The sequence below is a fragment of the Elaeis guineensis genome, chromosome 1 (genome assembly GCF_000442705.2).
Source record: "Elaeis guineensis isolate ETL-2024a chromosome 1, EG11, whole genome shotgun sequence".
Classification (NCBI taxonomy): domain Eukaryota; kingdom Viridiplantae; phylum Streptophyta; class Magnoliopsida; order Arecales; family Arecaceae; genus Elaeis; species Elaeis guineensis.
In genome coordinates this window covers 181,676,362-181,700,139 of record NC_025993.2, presented here as the reverse complement: position 1 = coordinate 181,700,139, position 23,778 = coordinate 181,676,362, and the positions used below count along the sequence as shown (strand labels likewise).

Below are 23,778 nucleotides of genomic sequence, written 5' to 3'. Positions count from 1 at the left end.
GCTCCATCTGCCGTTCAGTGGTTCATCAAAAACTCGCGTGCAATGAAGACTTGTGAATGACAAATAGGCACTCATGCAAATAAATACATTTTTATTTTGATAATTAGAAGCATAAATATGCCAAATAAAAGCCAGCTCGGGTTAGTTCAAGCCGGGCTTCTCTTAATCTAGTGAGCTTGAGCCAACTTATTTAATTTTGAGACAAACTAAACCCAGCCATTTAGGAATATCTGTTCAAGAGATCAAGTGAGACATGAGATCTTTTAATGTTTTTATTTATACTTTAGGATATTTTTTTTTGACAATATTATCATGTTACAGTTGAAGTATATTTTTTATAAAATAATATATTTCATGCAATAGAAAAATAATTTTCATAAAGATAATAATTAAAATAATGAATAATATATAAAAATATTATATATCCATATTTATCTAAATCTAGTTAAAACTGGGCTAAAATTGAAGTTGAATTTGAACCGGTTGTAAGCAGCTTGCTCATTTGACAGTCCCAGTGATGAAGCTAGTATCTTGAGGTATAACTATCAAAGCATTTATTGAAAGCCTACCATTTATCGGAGCATGCTAAAAATATCCAATTTGAAAGAGGATACCTTTTTTTTTTTTTCTTGAGAAAGAAATAAAAAGAAGTGCATAACTAAGAATGAGAGTGTATGTTAAACAAGTGTTCTAATTACCCTTGCTTTCTTTAATGCTATAATAATCACTTAAGAAGGCAACAATATAATCAAAGTTGTACAAAATGTTTTTTAACAAAAGGTTGCACAAAATCTTAATTTGCCATTTAAAAATTCTTGTGAGATCTTAGTATGCTATTTTGGCACTGTGTATAATATGAATGAAAAAGAAAAAATACAATAACACAAGTTTTGTGCATTAAAAATTTTAAAAAAAAATCCAGTAAAATTTGGTTCTCATGTTGTGACATGTATGTCATGAACCAATAATGTAAATTGTTGTTTTAATAAAAGAAAGCATCTTTTCTTTTTTCAAAGGGTTAGTGCTATTGAGTTTGATTTAACTTGACTTGGTGTAATTGATTAGTACAGTGTTTTGTTGATGGTTATCATTGAAAAGAATGAAATAGATAAATAAATAATAAAAATATATGACTTTAACAATAGAACACTTAATAGATTTTGATTACTTTTTTTATTTTTTTAATATTATAATAAACATCTATAATAGAGTAATTTGATTTGGACTCGAATCAATATCCCATAATAAATAGGTTATTTAAGCTTACGAAATCTCCACCCCTACATCCCCACTTAACTAACCGTGCAGCCCAAACAAAACAAATATGATTGGTGGTAGGGGGGACCTTTTATCCTTTGCTTGCACTATGTTCTACCCACTTCCCTCACCCCACTTTGGAAAATATATCTCTTTTTTCCTTTCTAGAGCTTGTAAACTTAAAGACACGTTCAATATAGTTGCTACAATCTGCCTACCGTTGGCAGACCATAAACTGGAGTACCTTCAACATTGAGGGCCTTTAGATTCATCAACCCTAGAACATCTTTAGGGAGCCCATGCAAGGATTTACAATCCTTTAGGATCACAAATAATAGATTTCTAAGATCCCCTATATTCCAGTATCTCTCTTATATGAGTACTAGATGTTAGCGCTTTTTTTTATTATTTTTTGAAATTTTCTATGATTTTGGAAAGGTTCAAACTAGTACTAGATAGCCTAATGCAAATAAATATGTATTTGATGAAGTCCAATAATTCAAGGTTTAGTTGGGTTTTATGTGCCTTGAACGGCTGACCATGCATGCAGGTTCTGGTGCAGCTTGGTCAACCGTGCCATGGATGATATCGGTACATGCGTGGCCAACATTTTTAGCCATGCTCCCATATAATTCAAAGTTTAGAATTCAAATTGACGGGCCACACTCCCATTTAATTCAAATATTAAAATTCGAATTTAGGTCTTAGGCATCCTAATTTCACTCTTCCACATATAATGTTGGCGTTATCGGTCTCTCACTCTCCAAGTGATGCCGGCGAAGGCAGGCCTTCATGCCCTTCACGAGGATACTGTTCAGGCCTTATGGGCCTCTCTCTGGACTACCTGATTGGGCCTGTATGGAGGCTTTAGGTCCACATGTAACATTGGCCGTTTTGACATGCTGGCCTGCGTGGTAGGCCTTTATATATGTGATAAGGCAGTTGTGGAGGCCTTTATTGGCCTCTCCAGGGGTTACTCGGAATGAGTTTCTAGGTCTGGATCTTAAATATAGATTATAAAACTAAAAATCTCTGTGAGATATAAATTTCCTTCCTAAATTCTTGTATTGCTTCCTTTCTCTCTCTACTTTACTTTTTTTTGCGCAACTGCAAGGACTTTTTAATCCACATCTTCATCATGCAACCATGCTTGTGGCGGGGGGGCTTTGATTTGAGCTAGGTTCATTGTACCTTGTCATTCCTTCTGGATCACACCGCCATAAAATCGTGAGCAATGTAGTAGGCTTTTGGCTAAACTGGGTTCATCGTAGGTTGAGGACAATATTGTCACATACCTGCTTGAGGTGGCACAATTGATGCTCAGGATAGAGCTCCCATATGCATTGATTATGGACATATCTTTCTTATTTCCCTTCTAATTACATTATCTAAATTTTAATTACTTCAAACTATTTGACAATATCAGCACCTAACTTTTCCAGCAGTCAAAGAACAAATTTTAATTTGCTAATATTTGCATATCTTATTTATTGTGGAATTTACATCTAAATTTTATAATTTCAGGAATAGCATCTCACAAATAGTTCTGTTTTTTTTTTTTATTATTAATATCATGCTTTCAAATTTGTGAAGAAATCTTGCACAAATTTCGATGTTTTCTTTGACATCTGTGTTATATTGCAAAATCTTGAAAATTATTGAAAAATATTGGGAAAATTTGTTATTAAATGCATAAAATAGTAATAGTTGCATGATAAGCATGGGGGATTTGTAATTTTAAGGACTTATCTAGATTGGATTAATCTAAAACTCGAGAATAAGGAATGGTGGGCAATCAGTCAAATAGGCCTCAAACATGAATAAACCTAAGGCTGGCAGAACCGGTCTCTCCTAATTTGATCCAATATGCCCAACCTAAAACTTCAAAATTTGACTCGGACCCAACTACCGAGAGCAAGCAGATGGGATTGGTGTCTAGAATTTTAGATGAAAAAACCAACTCAGGTCTCCATTAGGGTTTTCATCTAGTCCCTTGTGCTAACATTTCCGATTTATTCATCAGTTCATACACTGTTCCCATTTGTTTGATCATGTGTGCGTGCACATAGACTTTGAGCATGATTAATTCTTTTTACCAATGCCAATCCTCCCAATTATGATAGTTAATGATCTTATTGGATTTGGTCTAGGCACCAAATCCTCCCATCATCTTGGTGCACTGAGATGCAGCTAAACAAGAACAACAGGAAGAGATGGACCCTTCTTTTTTTTTTTTTTTACATGATAATGGAGGCGAAGAAAGCCAATCGGTTTTTCGTTATAGAAGAAAAAGAATATACAATGAGCTGCCTTTTACATTCAGCTAAAATCACAGCCAGCTCTCCTAGCATCCACCACTGTTCGAACTACTTCTGTCTTTACAGCAGAGCAACAAAGAACATACAAGCTGAAACAGAGGCAGCAACCAAGAAACATTTCGACCTTACAATGAGAATGAGCAGATACTTAGATTGAATCAAGAAGACAGAAGGTAGAATACAAGCGCTTGAAAAAAGTGATGACTATAAGACTCCAAAGTTTCAGCCACTTCTCCTGCAGGTTGCATGAAACCTTCCGACTTTGGAGCAGCAGCTTGACAGAGTGTTGTGGAAGCCACTTAATTTGAAACTCTCCTTGAAAAGAAGGGTGCTCTATTGACATTATAAGACCTGCAATTATCCACCAGTAGCGCAGAAACCATCTTAATTAACCTTGTTCCAAACTTTGACAAAGTCCGGCATCTGTCTCTGATAATACAAGGCTGACAATAAAGCAATTGAACCCTGCTTATCAAGAAAAATTCTGGTGTTCCTCTCTTTCCAGCATACCCATGTCATAGCAGAAAAAAGCATGAGGATTATGGTTACATCTCCAATCCAAGCACAGGTCTTTAAGTCACGATTGTAGAGAGATAAGCAAACAAACTTCCAAATATTGGAGAAGAAAGTTTGAGTGGAGCTTGGGACTTGATGGAGCTGATACCTTAAAAGAACAACAACCACTATAAGTACACACAGCTTGGGCGATGGCATGCTCCCCTCTATGCCCCCTGTCCTTGTGCATGTGCGCACGGTTCAGCTGTTGAGAAACCAACGCAAACTTACTCTGGTACCATGATTAGAAATCAACCTATAGGCTTTTCATCGATGGTTGAGTTGGCTATATATCGATTTTGTTCTGTTTACACCGTCAGAAATAGAAGAGAAAAAAAGGCCAAGCCTATAATAACAGAGTTTTTGCAAGTGCTAATGAAGAATAGACTCCCTAAGGTAATGAGCAGGGAATAGCCCCTCCCAGCCTACTTGTCATTTCTCCTGGCCTATGTGGTGTCCATTTCCCTTAATGCTACACGTTCAATTGTCCTGTATAGAGGGACTTCATCTTGGACTTGGTGTTGAACAACAGTGTGCGTGTTACGTTGGGTTTGTGTCTTCATTGGTTGGGCTGCTCTTGGATCACAAACTTTTCCATGTTAATTATACATGCTTTTGGACGTAGTAATTTGTGACTGAGCTTATTGGGCTAGGCCATTAATAGACGTTACATCTTTGATCAGCTACTAAAACGAGGAGTCTAAGAGTTAACTAGCATCAAAATCCTGAGCTCACTCTTCATTCATCATGCCGAGCTTGGACCACATATTGTCTAATTGACTATGGGCTGGATTAAGCATGAATCATAGTAACTTGCAGTGAGCTCGAAACTACATTTAACTTTGCCTAACCCATCGAATTTGGTATCTGTAGCCACAGAATCCATCATAAAATAACAGAATCGTCATCAAATGAATAACAGTCCAATTATTGGGTCTAAATGAATAACAGAATCATCATAAAAATAACATTGACGGATGCATCAAATGAATTTTTCTATAGATCATAAACATACCACATGTTTTCTATACCACAATTTTGTTACATAGACAAGCATGATCTTGTGTTTTCGAGTACTGATTTGCCTAAGAGAAATCTTGTGGAATGCTTGAAGGAATTGGGAGAATTTTCCTGTTACATGCTCTCACATCAAAGTATAAAATTTGGTTTACATATTCATGAATCCATCTGTTCATGCATTCATGCAAATACACTCCAAAAGATATTTATTTCCTTCCCATCCTCGTCCCTTACAAATATGGTCGCTATTTGTCGGACATGATTTCCGCAACCAAATCCTAAAAAAATATGGTGCGCAAAATATAGTAGTTCCCGCGTTTGATAATGTACACGTTCACAGACTCCATACCTCCATTGACATCTTTCCAATGTCTATACCCCCAACTATGGTGGTCGATGATGCCCTGGATCCCAGATATGATACACTGATCTCGGAAGGTTCGATCCATGATGCTGTCTTCTTCGAGCTAAGTAGGTGATCGAAATGATGAAATCTGGAACACCATCGCCTTGCAGTCATCAATCCTTTCTCTGCACGAGAACAAGAATGAGATTTAGTCTTGATATTACTAGTTAGTACCATCGACAATTCTCAACTCATTATTGTTGATTCGTGCACGTTTGCAGCCAGTGGTTTTCAGAATTAGTACCATAGATCAGTAATTGCTTGTTTCAACACTCTGCTTGAATCACAGCTACCAATGTAGTTGGAGAGAAGCCTCTAGAAAAAAGGACTTCAGCTTATCCGTTGGGCCTGCTAGATCATACAAAGCAAAAGGTAGGGTATAAAATCAAACAATATTATACAGTGTTTAGTTACACATCAATAAAAAATCAAAGGGTGGAGGGATGTTTTTCACCAAGCAACCTTTTATTTTTTGAGGATAAATTATCATAAATTTTTGCCCTCCCATGCAACTAATAAAGCTATTTTTCCCCCTGAGATTTCTGTAACCCTGGGAATGATAGCCAATTTACCTTTCAGATTGCTTGTTGCAGCTCACAGTCATTGTTGTTGTTTGTTCTTGTTGAAGATGAGAGATATCTGTTCCGAGATATCAAACTATTTGAGAAAGAAAAGAAGAAAATTGAGGCCACATCATGAAACGTCTTAGTGGGGATGGCAAAAAAATTTGTGGTCGTGATTATACAATATGCGCATTTTTTTTTTTGAGCAATATTAAGACTGCCGAATGGACAAAAGCAATAGCTAGCTCCGGGCAGCAAGGTGCTAATTAGTATAATGCTTTTCACAAGCCAAGAAAAGAAAATAAACCAAAAACTGACATCACGAAGTAATTTGATTAGATTATGTACCTGAAACGATGCACACCGCATGTGTTGTTTGATGGCCATCCATCTATGATGGACGTCATCCATGGGTCCGCACCTTGCAGGGGATCTGCGCTCGACTTGAGCATCGATGGGTAGCGAAGGGAAGTGTGATTATTCTAGTCTTTTTTCCTTTTCTTTTCTTTCGTTACTGGAGTTACTGAATGCAGATGATGTGTCACGCCTCCGATTCGAGATTGTGAATCGAGGATCGCGGCAACCACCGCATACTTATGAAGAACTCTCTCCATAAGCATGCAAGGCATCTCATCACGATATCAATACATGACAGCGGAATAAATTCAAATAATTATTATTCAACTTTGATTCAAATAATTTAAATTAAATGTCTTACATCCAATAAAATTTTACTAAAAATAAAACAATAGGTCTAAGTTCAATGAAGTTGACAATGCTAATTTCGCCTCTAAAAGCTCTGTCCCAATATTTCTTTTCACGCTCGAAATTAATTATCTGAATCTGAAAAATAGAAAGAAAGGTAATAAGCTAGACAGCCCAGTAAGTAATAAGTATCTCTACCAGATATTTTAGATATTATATAATTTTCAAGAACAATGCTGCAAAAATATATTTCATGCTGATTTAATACAAATTCAATATTTTCAATTATTCACATATAATATAATCATAAATCCGATTTGATTCAAAAACACTCGTAACTCAACAGCCTTGACTATGACCAACGTTTAACCTCCATTGGCGGGGTCCACAGAATACCAGCGCATAATCCCCACGGGTAGGGTCCACAAACACCAGCGCATAACCCCCACTGGCAGGGTCCACAAACACCAGCGCACAACCCCCACTGGCAGGGTCCACTAAGTACCAACGTATAATTCCCATTGGCGGGGCCCACTGAAACATAGTTAGGCTGAGAGCAAAAAATCCGATCTGTATCAAATACTTTGAATCATAATATATCATAATTTTTCACTGAATATGTGCATAATTCGACGTACCATAATATTTCAAAAGCACTTTTCTTACAAAACATAATTTCATAATTTATGCATAATTTTAGAGAATAATTATTTATTTTCAGAATAAATATGGAATATCTCGAGAAGATGATTCATTACTTACCTTTCACGGAGCACTGAAAGAACAGATCGACTAACTTCTAGGAGATTCTTCCATGCCTATTATCCAAAATTATATTTTTACATTAATTTTAATTCAAAATTCAATCTAAACAAATCCCAAATCAAAACCTCACTTAAAATCAGACTCTTCCCTAAACTCGATCAAAATCATCAGATGAAGCCTTCCACTACGCTAATCCTAGAGGAATAACTTTAGAGAGAGAGAAATCCATCAAGAGAGAGAAACAATCTAGAGAGAGAAAATTCTAGAGAGAGAAAGTAGAGAGAAAAAGTTCAATTCCAGAGAGAAAGTCAGGGTTCAGAAGAGAGAGAAGAGAGAGAAACTCTCTCTCTTATCATTTTTTTAAATTTTATTATTTATTTATTTATTTATATATATATATATATATATATATATATATATATTTATTTTTATTATTTTTTTATTTTGGGCTTTGGTGGGCTGGATTTTGGGCTATAACATTCTTCACCCCTAAAAAGAAATTTCGTCCTCGAAATTTTTCATACCTGTCACCATTGTATTGTAAGCCTGTGCATTTTGTTGAGTAAGCGTATTCATTCTTCCCTGATTTTTAGGAATCTGTCCACCACCCTTATGTTGTCCTTCATAAGTTCTTTGGCCAACTTGACTTTCAGTATTTAGCGAGCAGCTAGCAATTTTATGATCCATCTGACCACATTTGAAACAAGCACCTGTATTCCAATAGCAATCCTTGTCTGCATGATTTTTGCCACATTTGGAGCATGGCTCACCATCAATTTGTTGAGTCTTATTATCTATTGCTCTCTTAGCTGATCTTTTGATATTTTTATTATTCTGCCCTTGTGTATCATTTGATTTTTGCTCTCTTTCTTTGCTTTCTTTCCCTTTCCATGCGTTCTTCATTGACTTCCCTTTCAATTATCAGTGCTTTGTTTACCACATCTGCATAAGTTGTCAATTCATATGAACCACTTGTTTTCGAATCTCAGTTCTCAGTTCCATCTCAAACTTGTGAACACGTTCTTGCTCAGCATCCACTAATCTCGGAGCAAATTTTGCTAACTCTGTAAATTTTGCTTCATATTCAGTTACACTCGTACCCTTTTGCTTCAAATAAATAAACTCTTGCTCTTTCTGGATCCTTATACTTCGAGAAAAATATTGATCGTAGAATGCAACCCGAAATTTTTCCCAGGTAAGTATTTCGCCGTCTTGTTCATACTTGCGCTGTAGTCGCTGACACCAGTTGTATGCTTCTCCTTGTAGTAAATAAGCTGCATATCGAATCTTTTCTTTATCAAGACACTCTTGGACAGTGAAGGCCTTCTCCATCTTCATTATCCAGTTATCAGCCTCCAAAGGTTCAGTAGTCCCCTTGAAAGCTGGAGGAGCAAGCTTTTTAAATTCTGAAATGTTGTTCCGTTGTATTGGTTGCTCTCCATGTTGTGGTGGTGGATGCTGATGTTGTTGTGTATCTCGTTGTATCTGCTGTTGTTCAAGCATTTGCTGTTGTATTTGTTGTTGCGCTTGTACCATCCTGATTAGGGTCTGCATTAACTGAGCCATATCTGGTTCCTGACGTGCTCTCGAAGTACTCTCATTAGGATCTACGACTCCCTCCTCCTGAGGGGTGCCACTGATCAGATGGGGAGTGCTACCATCCCATGGTTGTGATGTCTCTCTTGCAATTCCTTGAGTAGTTCTTGTCATTCTACGGGGAGGCATGATAACCTTGTAGTAGTAAAACTTTATTAGATTCATTTATCTATTTGTTAGGATAGATTTATTATGATGCTCATACTTTAACGTCCTAATATTTCTAATATTTACCCACCTACACTCATACTATGTCAAATCCTATGTGTCATAATTTATCCATTTATGCTCTGATACCATATTAATTGTCACGCCCCCGACCCGAGATTGTGAATCGAGGGTCGCGGCAACCACCGCATACTTATGAAGAACTCTCTCCATAAGCATGCAAGGCATCTCATCACGATATCAATGCATGACAGTGGAATAAATTTAAATAATTATTATTCAACTTTGATTCAAGTAATTCAAATCAAATGTCTTACATCCAATAAAATTTTACTAAAAATAAAATAATAGGTCTAAGTTCAATGAAGTTGACAATACTAATCTCGCCTCTAAAAGCTCTGTCCCAATATTTCTTTCCACGCTCGAAATTAATTATCTGAATCTGAAAAATAGAAAGAAAGGTAATGAGCTAGACAGCCCAGTAAGTAACAAGTATCTCTACCAGATATTTCAGATATTATATAATTTTCAAGAACAATACTGCAAAAATATATTTCATGCTGGTTTAATACAAATCCAATATTTTCAATTATTCACATATAATATAATCATAAATCTGATTTGATTCAAAAATACTCGTAACTCAACATCCTTGACTATGACCAACGTTTAACCCCAATTGGCAGGATCCACAGAATACCAGCGCACAATCCCCACTGGCAGGGTCCACAAACACCAGCGCACAACCCCCACTGGCAGGGTCCACAAACACCAGCGCACAACCCCCACTGGCAGGATCCACTGAGTACCAACGTATAATCCCCATTGGCGGGGCCCACTGAAACATAGTTAGGCTGAGAGCAAAAAATTCGATCTGTATCAAACACTTTGAATCATAATATATCATAATTTTTCACTGAATATGTGCATAATTCGATGTACCATAATATTTCAAAAGCACTTTTCTTACAAAACATAATTTCATAATTCATGCATAATTTCAGAGAATAATTATTTATTTTCAGAATAAATATGGAATATCTCGAGAAGATGATTTATTACTTACCTTTCACGGAGCACTGAAAGAACAGATCGATTAACTTCTAGGAGATTCTTCCATGCCTATTATCCAAAATTATATTTTTACATTAATTTTAATTCAAAATTCAATCTAAACAAATCCCAAATCAAAACCTCACTTAAAATCAGACTCTTCCCTAAACTCGATCAAAATCATCAGATGAAGCCTTCCACTACGCTAATACTAAAGGAATAACTTTAGAGAGAGAGAAATCCATCAAGAGAGAGAAACAACCTAGAGAGAGAAAATTCTAGAGAGAGAAAGTTCAATTCCAGAGAGAGAAAGTCAGGGTTCAGAAGAGAGAGAAGAGAGAGAAGAGAGAGAAACTCTCTCTCTCATCATTTTTTTTTAAATTTTATTATTTATTTATTTATATATATATAAATATATATATATATATATATTTATTTTTATTTTTTTTTTGTTTTGGGCTTTGGTGGGCTGGGTTTTGGGCACGATGCATTCGAGCAGAAAGGTTGCATTGCGAAACCATAATCTTCTTCTCTCCACAATCTCTGATGGTTCAGGCTGTAGGTCGTACTAATTTGTAATCCCTCGAGGGCGGTGGCATGATATATTTTGTTTTTGAGAATCAACTTGCGGAGCGAAGGGAAACGCGGTCGTTCTTCCCCAGCACCTACTAACCACTCCGGAAGAGAGTTTTCAGCTTCTCGATCATCGAGCTCTATGTGCTCTATGGCATCCACACCCTCCACAGCCTTCAACTCCTCGCAATTACGAATCGATAGGTCTTTTAGTGCCGAAAAGTTCGACACTCTCTCCAAACTGGAGTTGTCCATCAGGAGCAATTCTGTAAGAGAGTGGAGATTCTGTATTTCTCTCAGGCTATGAGCACCTTTAATGTTTAGTCTCTTCAGGGCAGTGGCAAGACAAAGGAGGCTCTCCGGAAGAGACCTCAATTTCGGACATTCACCAATGGTCAATATCTTGAGAGAAGGTAGCAACGATGTTGTTAGGTTGTCCTCCTCCTCCCACCGCCACCACCATTCTTCCCAATTAGGCATGTCTACGAACGCAAGTGTCTCTAGTTTAGGAAAGGAGGAGGAGAAGCAAGAGTCCAGCAACAAGAATTCACGCCCGATGCTCATGACTGCAGAAGCACCTTTAATCCAGAGGTAATCTAGTTGTGGTAGCATTCCCAAGGGCGGAAGTTGCTGACATAGAATACAATTCTTCAGATCCAGCCTTCGTAGGTTGCGGAGCAATGATGGGGAGGGCGTCATCATCCAGCCGGGAAAATCACGGCCGAAGTAGCCATGGATTTCAAGAAGTTCAACGCATGGTGGTGGGCAGAGCTCCTCGATGACCTCCCCTGTTCTCTTGATTTCTTCCTCCTCGTAATCATTTGCACGAGGCCGCTGTACATCATCAGGACTGTTTGGTAGGGTCCAATTCAGAGATAGATCTGCGAGATGGGGCTTGGTTTGAAGTGCAGCGGCTCTTGCTTCAGTCCTATTTGATACCCTTCCCAAGTTGTATATGCCAAGATGGTAGAGGTGGGAGAGGGATTTCAACTCTTCCAAGGTGCAAAAACAACCGTGTTGACGTCCTTTGTGCTCTTGCTTCCTGTCATCTCCTCCTACTCCGAATCTGCAGCCCTCGCTACCATTCACCACAAATCCCAAAATTGTATTTAATCGTTGCAGTCTCCCTATTCCCATTGGTAATCGATCAAGTTGTGTCCCCAAGATGTCCAGAACCATTAGATTGATTAACCTGAGGACACTGCCAGGGAGGCTGTGCAAATAATTGCAATTCCGGAGTATCAGGAATTGGAGATTGCTAAGATTCCCTATACTCTCTGGGATCTCTCTTATTGGAGTCGCACGGAGATCAAGACGTCTCAGGTGCGCAAGATCTCCCAAGGAAGTTGGTAGGTTGTGAATGTTTGTTTCACTTAAGTTTAGGACCCTTAAACGTCTCAGCCTTCTAAAGAGATCTTTGGGAAGAATGTTGAGAAGTGGGGAACGGAAGAATGACAGGGTCCTCAAGGATATCTGGTCCATTATCAAGTCAGGTATGGTTTCTAATTTTTCATCTACAATTGATAAATGGCGTAGTTTTGTCGATGATGATGATGACGCCTCGATCTTTCTTTCAAACGCTTGTGCATCTCCGACGAAGCACTCATCCCGTGCTATATGCTGAGCTAGAGATCTCAGGAGGTCATGCATCCTACATGCTAATTCATCATAATATGCAGGATCTGGCTGTAGAAGGTTCCTCTGCATCAACTCCTTCCAATACCCTTCCACCACATCTTCCAAGCACGTATTGTCCTTGGATGTTACAAAGCCCTCTGCAATACAAGTATTGACAAAAACACCGTCATGAATTACGGAGTTCTCGGGAAATAATGAAAGGCAAGTGAAGCACTGCTTGAGAGGAGGGGGTAAATCTTGATAGCTCAAGTATAAAGCACCCATCACCCCATCTGGAAGGTTCGTAGAAGTCCATGCTGGGTTAGAAAGGACCTGTACCCACTCCGATTGCCTTTTCGCCTTGGTTCGAAGAACCCCTCCAATAGTCCTAAGAGCAAGTGGAAGGCCATCGCATTTGTCTACAATTTTCATCCCTGTATCGCTTAAGTCATGCATATCTTGTTCGTTCCCTTCCTTAAACACCATATTGCAAATTAATGACCAACCATCTCTTCGAGACAACTTCTCCACCATATGAATGTATATTGCATCCATCTGTTTGGCAATCTCTCTATTTCTAGTTGTTATCAAAATTCTGCTTTCTACCAAACCACTCTGCAAGGGCTTTCTCAATAGTTCATTCCATACTCGAGCATCCCAAACATCATCCAAGATTAAGAAGAACTTCCTATTCGTGATGACTTGGCTGAGCATGGGTTCAAGCAATTCCTTTTCCTTATCCTCTCCAGGATCACCTCCAGCTTGTTTGATGATAGATCTCAGCAAATCGGACTCGGAGAAATCTTGGGTCACACACAACCAAATTCGTGGCATTTGGTGGAAGTTGTCCCGAAGCTTCTCATCACCGTAAATCTTCTGAGCAAGAGTAGTTTTGCCTATCCCGCCCATGCCAACAATGGCAAAGACACTGATTTTTCTCTTATCTTCCCCTATCAACAAGTCCACCAACGTCCTTGTATCATCCTCAATTTTCTCTCCCACAATATCATGTTGAACAAGTAGAGAAGATGTTTTGTTGCTAATTCTCGTTTTATAGTAGTGATCACGAGGAGCAGGTGCAAGATGGAGGTCAGCTTTGTCCTTGGCAAGTTCTTCAAGCTTAAGGTTGAGATCTCTAATTCTATTGCCAATCTCATGACGGAATCTAACTTTGTGTAAGCAAGCAACAGGAGGGTAGCAGCAACGTACCGACTCAACAGAACGAGATGAGGATGAGTTTGAGCCGAGAAGCTTCTCGCCCTCAATCCGGCATTCATCAATGATGTCGTCCGCATCGTACATGAGATCTTTTAGCTCGTTCAGCCAATGGTTGATAGGCTGGTTCTCGAAGCGTTTATTCTCTGCATCAACGAGAACGTCCTGGATCCTCTCCAGCCTCCTATGAAGCTTCTTGATTTCGTCGAGCACACCCAAGATCTTGGCGGCCTCTTTGTTTGCATGGGTAAACAGCAACCAACATAATTTAGAGACGAAGGCAGCCGGGATCATCGCCATTTTTTCTCTTGAACTTCTACGAGGATGAGAAACTCGTGGAAGGAGGGTGGGAAGGAAGATGAGAAATACTTGCACCGATAATTCCTTATCCACTGGTTCTCACAAATTCTAATAATTGCCGATCCGCTGGGTAAACTCATGGGATATGGGCAAGTCTACAAAAAAAAATTCTTGTCACGTCCCGAACCCAACATCCGGATTGAATACATGATGGTCGCATACTCTTTAGAGTAAACCCTAAAAAATATACAAGACCAAATTAAATCATTACAACCTTAACATCTATAATAATTTATTTCAACAATAATTCATAAAATCTTGCATAATTACAAATTAAATTTTTTGTTATAATAAAAATTATTTGAAACTTCAAATTCATCTCCTCTTATTGATTTCTCAACTTTTTTGAAGAACTGTAACATTTTGGACTTGTATTAGTATACCACCGTTATTTATCTAATACATTCCACTCGAAATTCATAATTATCTCACACTGCCTATGATAGAAAAATAAATAAAAGCCAAACATCGGACATTCTTTACAATCATCGATTTCTTTCTTCTCTTAACCTTCCAACAAATTTTATATGTAGACTCTCATCTTAAGAAAACCTCAATCTTCTATATCAGTTCGAGTAACAATATTAAATTTAAAAAAAAAATATGAGATCTATGTCAAGACATTCTAAGTTTGAACTAATAACAGAATTATCAAGCTGTTAATAATAATTTTGAGAAGTCTAAGGTTCTTGGCATTAACTATAATAAAATAACCTACTGACAAAATTATTCGGCTATGATTAGATTAGATCAAGATCTATAGTATCCTTTCATTATCAATAAAATTCTTCCTTATTTGCAACTAATTTATTTCATAATATCTTTTGAATCAAAAGATTAATATTTCTAATAGATTTAAACCACAATGCTTTTGCTGCGCACTCTAATCTTAATTTATCAAATTATATAGGTTTATCGAAAGATAAGAATATCTTTGTATGTTAGATCAATCAAAGATAGATCCAACCTTCAAATTTCATATAGAACTTAGAGCAAAACTTTAAATTTTTTTATCTTTATTGCTCCTTGGGCATAGCACATCAAAATTAAATCTTGATCCACTTTTTATGTTTGAAATATTTGCATAAGCTTCATCATTTTTCAAGAATCCAATATGTCTAGAATTAATTGGAGTTAACTTTAGATTTATCTTACAATCATTTAGACAATTCCCAAATCAATCTTCTTTTTAAAAAAAAATTAACTTCAACTTGAACAAACTAGAAGAACTCAAGCCAACATCCTTATAAGTAGAATCAACTTGATTATTTCTTATAGAGCTCTCTTCATTACAACCCTTAATATTAATCGATAAAACCATACAAAATCTTATCCCTTATATAAGTCATTCAAAATTTAACACTAGCAAGATATTTTAGTTTAATTCAGAAATCCGGACTTTGACTTGAATAATTAATGCACTTTACCATCTTTAACAATCACAAAAAAAATTTAAAAAAAAATCTAATCCAAAGATAGTAATATGAATTATTAAAGATTTCATCATAACCTGTATATCATACTCTGATAAAATAATTTTTTTTTAATTTAATAACAATATCAAAATACTTTTGATCCACTTAAAAAAGTAAGCTTTTAACTTGAAATTCAATGCAACTTGAAAGATAAAAAAAAATCACATCCAAATATGATATTTTGAATAACTAAAGATTTTATCAAGATGTGTATCTCATATTCTCATAATAAAATTCAAGTATATTTTTCATTTAAAATTGAGTTTCATATATGATCTCTTATAGGTTCAATACTCAAAAATATTTCTCTCTCATATGATGAAATTTCTTTTTAGACCACATCCTAACTTCCTTCCGATAAATTTAAAATTTGTAATGCTCAGATAATTAACATCAAAATCAAAAAAGTTATCATGATTTCTACTCATATAAGTTTAGCATTCCAAAATTATCGAGTATACTTAACATAACATATCAATACCTCTTACTTTCTTCCAGGGTCAACTCTACTTATATTTAGGTCACCCTACTAATTAAAATTTAAGATATAACTCGTTAATTCTATTATAGATATCATACGCCACTTATGCATAAATTTCATCTTAATATCTATTAATTCGAAATCTAATTACTGAATCATTTATTTTATGTCTATCATATTCTTTATGATCATAGTCTAAGTTCAAATATCACTAAAGTCATAATTCCAAATCATTATAATCTTAAGCTCAAATACCACTTAAATCATATTCTCTAGTGATCATAACCTAAACTCTAATATCATTCTATTACATCTTTAATGATCATAACCTTAAACTCTGATATTATCTATCATACTCTATTGATTATAATCTTAGAAATATCACAGTCCGTAGTGACCTTAAAGTTTTAATACCACTTCAGTCATATTCTCTGATATCACTCTATCACATCCTATTGATTATATATAAAGTTTTGACATCACTTCATAATCTTAGTGATTTTAAATCTAAGCTCTGATACTATTCTGTCATATCCTAATCACTTGTATTATAGTCTCCAAATGATCATAACCTAAGCTCTGATACCATTCTGTCACGCTCCGAACCCAACATCCGGGTCGGATACGTGATGGCCGCACACTCCTTAGAGCAAGTCCTAAAGAATATACAAGGTCAAATTAAATCATTACAACCTTAACATCCATAACAATTTATTTCAACAATAATTCATAAAATCTTGCATAATTATAAATTAAATTTTTTTAATTCTCTGATTAGGTACTATGACACTCTATCTATCTATCTGCTCACTCGTAAATCTAAGCCATAGCCAATCATGAGCATCCTGTAACTCTGAGAAGAAAAAGAAAGATGAAGGGGTGTGAGCTTTACAGTCCAGTAATAATTCTCATATCACACCGATATAGTAATATAATATGAAAATAAAGATAAGCAATAAAACATAAAATCTCATGTGGAATATTCAGAATACGACAAACGTTCATAAATTTTCTGTCTTGTTAAAATAGATGCATCATCATATGTTAACAGGTGAAATACTTTTGTTCATCAATTGTTTCATGTCTTATTTTTCATTTCTCTTTTCATAATCACATGATTTTTTTTAACCTTTTCTTTCTGGCTCTGGACTAACCAAGTCTATACCTCAGTCATTATCCGAATCAATATCCACTTAAAAGCCTTTCAAGGCTGTCCCAGGATGAGCCTCTGGCTGGCTGTCCCACGTACGAAAGCCTGTGAGAGGCTGTCCCAGGCATAAGCTCTTTGCGGGCTATCCCAAGCATGAGCTCCTGACCGGCTGATCCACCGTAAGCCAGTGGGAGCTGTCCCAGGTATAAGCTCCTGATGGGCTGTCCCAGGCATAAGCTCCTAGCGGACTGTTCCACATGACAAGGCTAGTCTATACCATATCTCTCTTTTTCATTTAATCATTATATGTTGATTTCATCAAATCAATTCCGACTTACATTATGATCAATTTAGATATGTCATATCCATATAATCATGCCATCAATCTCTGATACATGTATATTGACATAACATACTCATGCTCAAAATCAAATAACAGTATCTCAGGTATAATTAATTTCATCGATCTCAAATCCGACGATGCAAAACTAATGATGCAAGACTAACAGTAAAATAGCATATATAATAGTGATCATGTACAGGGATTCTTACCTTTATCGATGACTGATCCAAGTACAGAAATCAATATTCTTTTTTAATTTATGAATTTTTCTAACAAAATATTTCACTCGATATCTTATGCAGACAATCGTATCTCTTCATGACCTTGATCAAATATAAAAATCATATATGGAGAAAATTATCGATAATCAATCCTAATAACACAAATCTAGGACCTCTCTTAGGATTAACCAAAATTAGGATTTGTCTAAGTATCTGAATCCTCCACTGATCGATAAAAATTTTAGAGAAAAAAATTCATGAAGAGAGAGAAAATTTTAGAAAGAGAAAGTAGAGAGAGAATCTTCGTATCCTTCAAATAAGATAATCATGATCGAGATCATCAAAGATCATATCAGGGTGACTTAATATGAATTAACCATGATTGATGTTATCAATTTCGAATATGGATCGGATCGGGATCTGCATGAATTTCGGAGCAATCTCTGATCATCATATTTTTATCTCAAATTTATCCTAGAGTCTGTGATGCAGTTAGAAAGAGAAAGAGAAAGATTCTAGAAAGATAAAATTCATAAAGAGAGAGAAAGATTTAGAGAGAGAAAATAGAAAGAGAATCTAGAGAGAGAATCTAGAGAGAGGAGAGGAGAAAGAGAGAGAAAGGAGAGAGAGAAAATTTTTCTCTTTTCTTCTTTTTTTTATTATTTTTTTTCTTTTTCTCTTTTTTCTTTTCTTTTTTTTTTCTTTTTCTTTTCCTTCTTCTTCCCACGGCCCTTTTTTGGGCCGAAACAGGGGAAGACCGACGAGGTCCCCCCAGTGACTCGGGCTCCGATGAGGGTGATGGCTTCGTCGGAGGTCAGGCAGCAGAGGCCGACCACGTACAGCCGGCCGGCGAGATTTCCCCTCTCTCTTTTTTTTAATTTCTTGAAAAACAGGGGATCCATCCCCTTTCTTCATGATTTCCGACCATTGGCCGGTCGTCGGTAGCCAAGCACTCAAAGGAAGAGAGAGAGATGAGGGTCCAGTCTCGGGGATGAGATGCCGCAACTGGTAGTACCAGTGGCCGAAAAAGAGAGGAAAGGGCCTGGCCGAAACAGAGCAAAACAGGATTCACACTTTTCATGGATTTTTCGACAAGCTCGACGGCCGGCGAGGGTGCACCGTGCTGTGGAAAGGAGGGGAAGGAAGAGGGGAAAGAGGAGAAGGGCTTACCTCAAGCTTCAATAGCGTCGTCGGCTCCAATTTTCGACGAGCATGGATACGGGAGGCCTCGACTTCAATTGGAGAAAACAAAGAAAAAGGAGACAGAGAGAGACCAGTGATCATCGTGGGTTGTTTAGGAGGGGGAGAGAGGGTCTTATAGAGTGGAGGAGAGGTCGAATCCCCCTCGTATTTAACTTCTCCTCCGGTGATTTGGGTGAAAGAAGACTCCCAGCGGGAGTCTTCTTCATTCCATTTTTTTTTTGTATGGGCTTTGGACTTTTGGGCTTGGTCCAGGACCCAAATGGGCCGGGTGTTACATTCTCCCCCCTTCAAATAATTTCGTCCTCAAAATTAAGTTATATCGTTCGAGATACATATTTCAAAGTATACATTCTTCATGTCATTCTCAAGCTTACGATAATATCTTATATATTATTTATTTCTCATGATCTTGTTATAACAAAAATTATTTGAAATTTTAAATTCATCTCCTCTTATTGATTTCTCAACTTTTTTGAAGAACTGTAACATTTTAGACTTGTATTAATATACCACCGTTATTTGTCTAATACATTCCACTCGAAATTCATAATTATCTTAGACTGCCTATGATAGAAAAATAAATAAAGGCTAAACATCAGGCACTCTTCACAATCATCGATTTCTTTCTTCTCTTGACCTTCCAACAAATTTTATATGTAGACTCTCATCTTAAAAAAACTTCAATCTTCTATATTAGTTCAAGTAACAATATTAAATTTGAAAAAAAAAAGAGTTCTATGTCAAGATATTCTAAGTTTGAACTAATACAGAATTATCAAGCTGTTAATAATAAATTTGAGAAGTCTAAGGTTCTTGGCATTATCTATAATAAAATAACCTACTGACAAAATTATCCGACTATGATTAGATTAGATCAAGATCTATAGTATCCTTTCATTATCAATAAAATCTTTTCTTATTTGCAACTAATGTATTCTATAATATCTTTTGAATCGAAAGATTAATATTTCTAATCGATTTAAACCATCATGCTTTTGCTGCGCACTCTGATCTAAATTTATCAAATTATATAGATTTATCGAAAGATAAGAATATCTTTGTATGTTAGATCAATCAAAGATAGATCCAACCTTCAAATTTCATATAGAACTTAAAGCAAAACTTTAAATTTCTTTATTTTTATTGCTCCTTGGGCATAGCACATCAAAATTAAATCTTGATCCACTTTCTATGTTTGAAATATTTGCATAAGCTTCATCATTCCCCAAGAATCCAATATGTCTAGAATTAATTGGAGTTAACTTTAGATTTATCTTACAATCATTTAGACAATTCCCAAATCAATCTTTCTTTTAAAAAAAAATTAACTCCAACTCGAACAAATTAGAAGAACTCAAGCCAACATCCTTATAAGTAGAATCAACTTGATTATTTCTTGTAGAGCTCTCTTCATCACAACCCTTAATATTAATCGATAAATCCATACAAAATCTTATCCCTTATATAAGTCATTCAAAATTTAACACTAGCAAGATATCTTAGTTCAATTCAGAAATCTGAACTTTGACTTGAATAATTAATACACTTCACTATCTTCAACAATCACAAGAAAAATTAAAAAAAAAATCTAATCCAAAGATGGTAATATGAATTATTAAAGATTTCATCATAACCTGTATATCATACTCTGACAAAATAAAATTTTTTCTTTAATTTAATAATAATATCAAAATACTTTTGATCCACTTAGAAAAGTAAGCTTTTGACTTGAAATTCTATGCAACTTGAAAGATAAAAAAAAATCACATCCAAATATGACATTTTGAATAACTAAAGATTTTATCAAGATATGTATCTCATATTCTCATAATAAAATTCAAGTATATTTTTTATTTAAAATTGAGTTTCATATATGATCTCTTATAAGTTCAATACTCAAAAATATTTTTCTCTCATATGATGAAATTTCTTCTTAGACCACATCCTAACTTCCTTCTGGTAAACCTCTCACTTTCTTCCAAGGTCAACTCTGCTTATATTCAGGTCACCCTACTAATTGAAATCCAAGATATAACTCATCAATTCTATTATAGATATCATAAGCCACTTATGCATAAATTTCATCTTAATATCTATTGATTCAAAATCTAATTACTGAATCATTTATTTTATGTCTATCATATTCTTTATGGTCATAGTCTAAGTTCAAATATCACTAAAGTTATAATTTTAAATAATTATAATCTTAAGCTCAAATACCACTTAAATCATATTCTTTCTTTAGTGATCATAACCTAAACTCTAATATCATTCTATTACATCTTTAATGATCATAACCTTAAACTCTGATATTATCTATCATACTCTATTGATTATAATCCTAGTAATGTCACAGTCCGTAGTGACCTTAAAGTTTTAATACCACTTCAGTCATATTCTCTGATATCACTCTATCACATCCTATTGATCATATATAAAGTTTTGACATCACTTCATAATCTTAGTGATTTTAAATCTAAGCTGTGATACTATTTTATCATATCCGAATCACTTGTATTATAGTCCCCAAATGATCATAACCTAAGCTCTGATACCATTCTGTCACACCCCGAACCCAACACCCGGGTTGGATACATGTATATTGACATAACATACTCATGCTCAAAATCAAATAACAGTATCTCAGGTATAATAAATTCATCTATCTTAAATACGACGATGCAAAACCAATGATGCAAGACCAACAGTAAAATAGCATATATAATAGTGATCATGTACATGGATTCTTACCTTTATCGATGACTGATCCAAGCACAGAAATCTATGTTCTTTTTTGATTTATGAATTTCTCCAACAAAATATTTCACTCGATATCTTATGCAGACAATCGTATCTCTTCATGACCCTGATCAAATATAAAAATCATATATGAAAAAAATTACCGACAATCAATCCTAACAACACAAATCTAGGACATCTCTTAGGATTAACCAAAATTAGGATTTGTCTAAGTATCTGGATCCTCCACTGATCCATAAGACTTCTAGAGAGAGAAAATCCATGAAGAGAGAAAAAATTTAGAGAGAAAAAATAGAAAGAAAGTGGAGAGAGAATCTTCGTATCCTTCAAATAAGATAATCATGATCGAGATCATCAAAGATTATATCAGGGTGACTTAATATGAATTAACCATGATTGATGTCATCAATTTCAAATATAGATCAGATCGGGATCTGCATAAATTTTGGAGCAATCTCTGATCATCATATTTTTATCTCAAATTTATCCTAGAGTCCGTGATATAATTAGAGAGAGAAAGAGAAAGATTCTAGAGAGACAAAATTCATAAAGAGAGAGAAAGGTTTAGAGAGAGAAAATAGAGAGAGAATATAGAGAGAAAATGTAGAGAAAAGGTAGAGAGAGGAGAAGGGAAAGAGAGAGAAAGGAGAGAGAGAAAATTTCTCTCTTTTCTTTTTTTTTTTATTTTTTTATTTTTTTTTATTTTTTTTTTCTTTTCTTTTTCTTTTCTTTTTCTTTTCCTTCTTCTTCCCACGGCCCTCTCTTGGGTCGAAACAGGGGAAGACCGATGAGGTCCCCCCCAGTGACCTGGGCTCCGACGAGGGCGACGGCTTCATCGGAGGTCAGGCAACGGCGGCCGACCACGCACAGCCGGTCGGCGAGATTTCCCCTCTCTTTTTTTTTTAATTTCTTGAAAAACAGGGGATCCGTCCCCTTTCTTCATGATTTCCAACCATTGGCTGGTTGCCGGTGGCCAAGCACTCAAGAGAAGAGAGAGAGAGATGAGGATCCGGTCTCGGGGATGAGACGCCGCAACCGACGGCGTCGGTGGTCAGAAAAGAGAGGAAAGAGCTCGGCCAAAACAGAGTAAAACAGGGTCCACCCTTTCCATGGATTTTCCAGCGAGCTCGACAGTCGGCGAGAGTGCATCGTGCTGTGGAAAGGAGAGGAAGGAAGAGGGAAAAGAGGAGAAGGGCTTACCTCAATCTTCAGTAGCGTCATCGGCTCCAATTTTTGGCGAGCATGGGTACGGGAGGCCTCGATTTCAATTGGAGAAAACAAGGAGAAAGAAGAGAGAGAGATCGATGATCATCATGGGTTGTTTAGGAGGGGGAGAGGGGGTCTTATAGAGTGGAGGGGATGTTACAATTCCCGTCTCAATCATTCTTAATGCCCTATTAAATATTAATCATGGCTAATCATGATTTATTTCCTAAAAATTTCTCTCTTGGATTAATGCCAGGCCAGGCGGACTCTCCTTGCTTATTTTATTCTGGAGCTGTCATTGCCTTTTCTTTGTCATGAGCTATGCGCGTAGCAACGAAGTCAAGCTGTCATGTAACTCAATGCAGAAATTTCGATGCTATTGACGAGGTCAGCTCTCTGGTTGGCGGTTGGGAGACTTAGCCTTCGGTTCTCACCGAGTCTTCTCGACCCTGCGCAAGCAGGGCCCCATTAAAGACGACGACGACTCATTTTTATTAAAATTCTTACGCCTTTGTTCCCGTCATCATGTGGGCCTCCCGTTATATTTTACTCTCCCTTGACGTAACTCTCCTCTTCATTGACTCTATGAAATCTGGATGGGCCTTCCATCTAGTTTTCCTTTTTTTTCAAAAACAAAGAGAGAAATTACAAACGCGTTTGCAGCTGATGTCTAACCCAGCTTTGATTTTGGACTCCCGAGCTGTTGGTTCCATCTCCCTTGCAAGATCTCATGCTAGTTTTAGCTTTCTACCTTATTGAAATAAAAAT

At 36.2% G+C, this 23,778-nt stretch overlaps 1 protein-coding gene and 1 long non-coding RNA gene across 4 annotated transcripts; both read right to left on the bottom strand.

Annotated features, from left to right (window-relative positions):
• Positions 1-5,339: 5,339 nt before the first annotated feature.
• Positions 5,340-6,823, bottom strand: LOC114913161 (uncharacterized). Of its 2 annotated transcripts, none has more exons than XR_012137809.1 (4): positions 6,468-6,823; positions 6,129-6,213; positions 5,801-5,904; positions 5,340-5,681 (listed from the first exon to the last, which is right to left on the bottom strand). It is a non-coding gene; the product is annotated as an uncharacterized lncRNA (long non-coding RNA). The 2 variants fall into 2 exon arrangements; XR_003799193.2 differs by having other exon boundaries at positions 6,129-6,195; positions 6,468-6,818.
• A 3,699-nt stretch (positions 6,824-10,522) lies between these two features.
• Positions 10,523-23,124, bottom strand: LOC105040056 (putative disease resistance protein RGA3). 2 transcript variants are annotated; one of them, XM_073250635.1, is made up of 3 exons: positions 23,005-23,124; positions 21,796-21,910; positions 10,523-14,266 (listed from the first exon to the last, which is right to left on the bottom strand). In XM_073250635.1, exon 3 carries the CDS (start codon positions 14,109-14,111, stop codon positions 10,845-10,847), a length of 3,267 nt encoding a protein of 1,088 aa, XP_073106736.1. In that variant the 5' UTR covers positions 14,112-14,266; positions 21,796-21,910; positions 23,005-23,124; the 3' UTR covers positions 10,523-10,844. The 2 variants fall into 2 exon arrangements, with proteins under 2 accessions (XP_073106736.1, XP_029118014.2); XM_029262181.2 differs by lacking the exon at positions 23,005-23,124 and having other exon boundaries at positions 21,796-22,520.
• Positions 23,125-23,778: the final 654 nt, after the last annotated feature.

Coding starts and splice junctions, on each gene's coding strand:
- LOC105040056 (XM_073250635.1), bottom strand. CDS start 14,111: ATGGCGATGATCCCGGCTGCCTTCGTCTCTAAATTATGTTGGTTGCTG.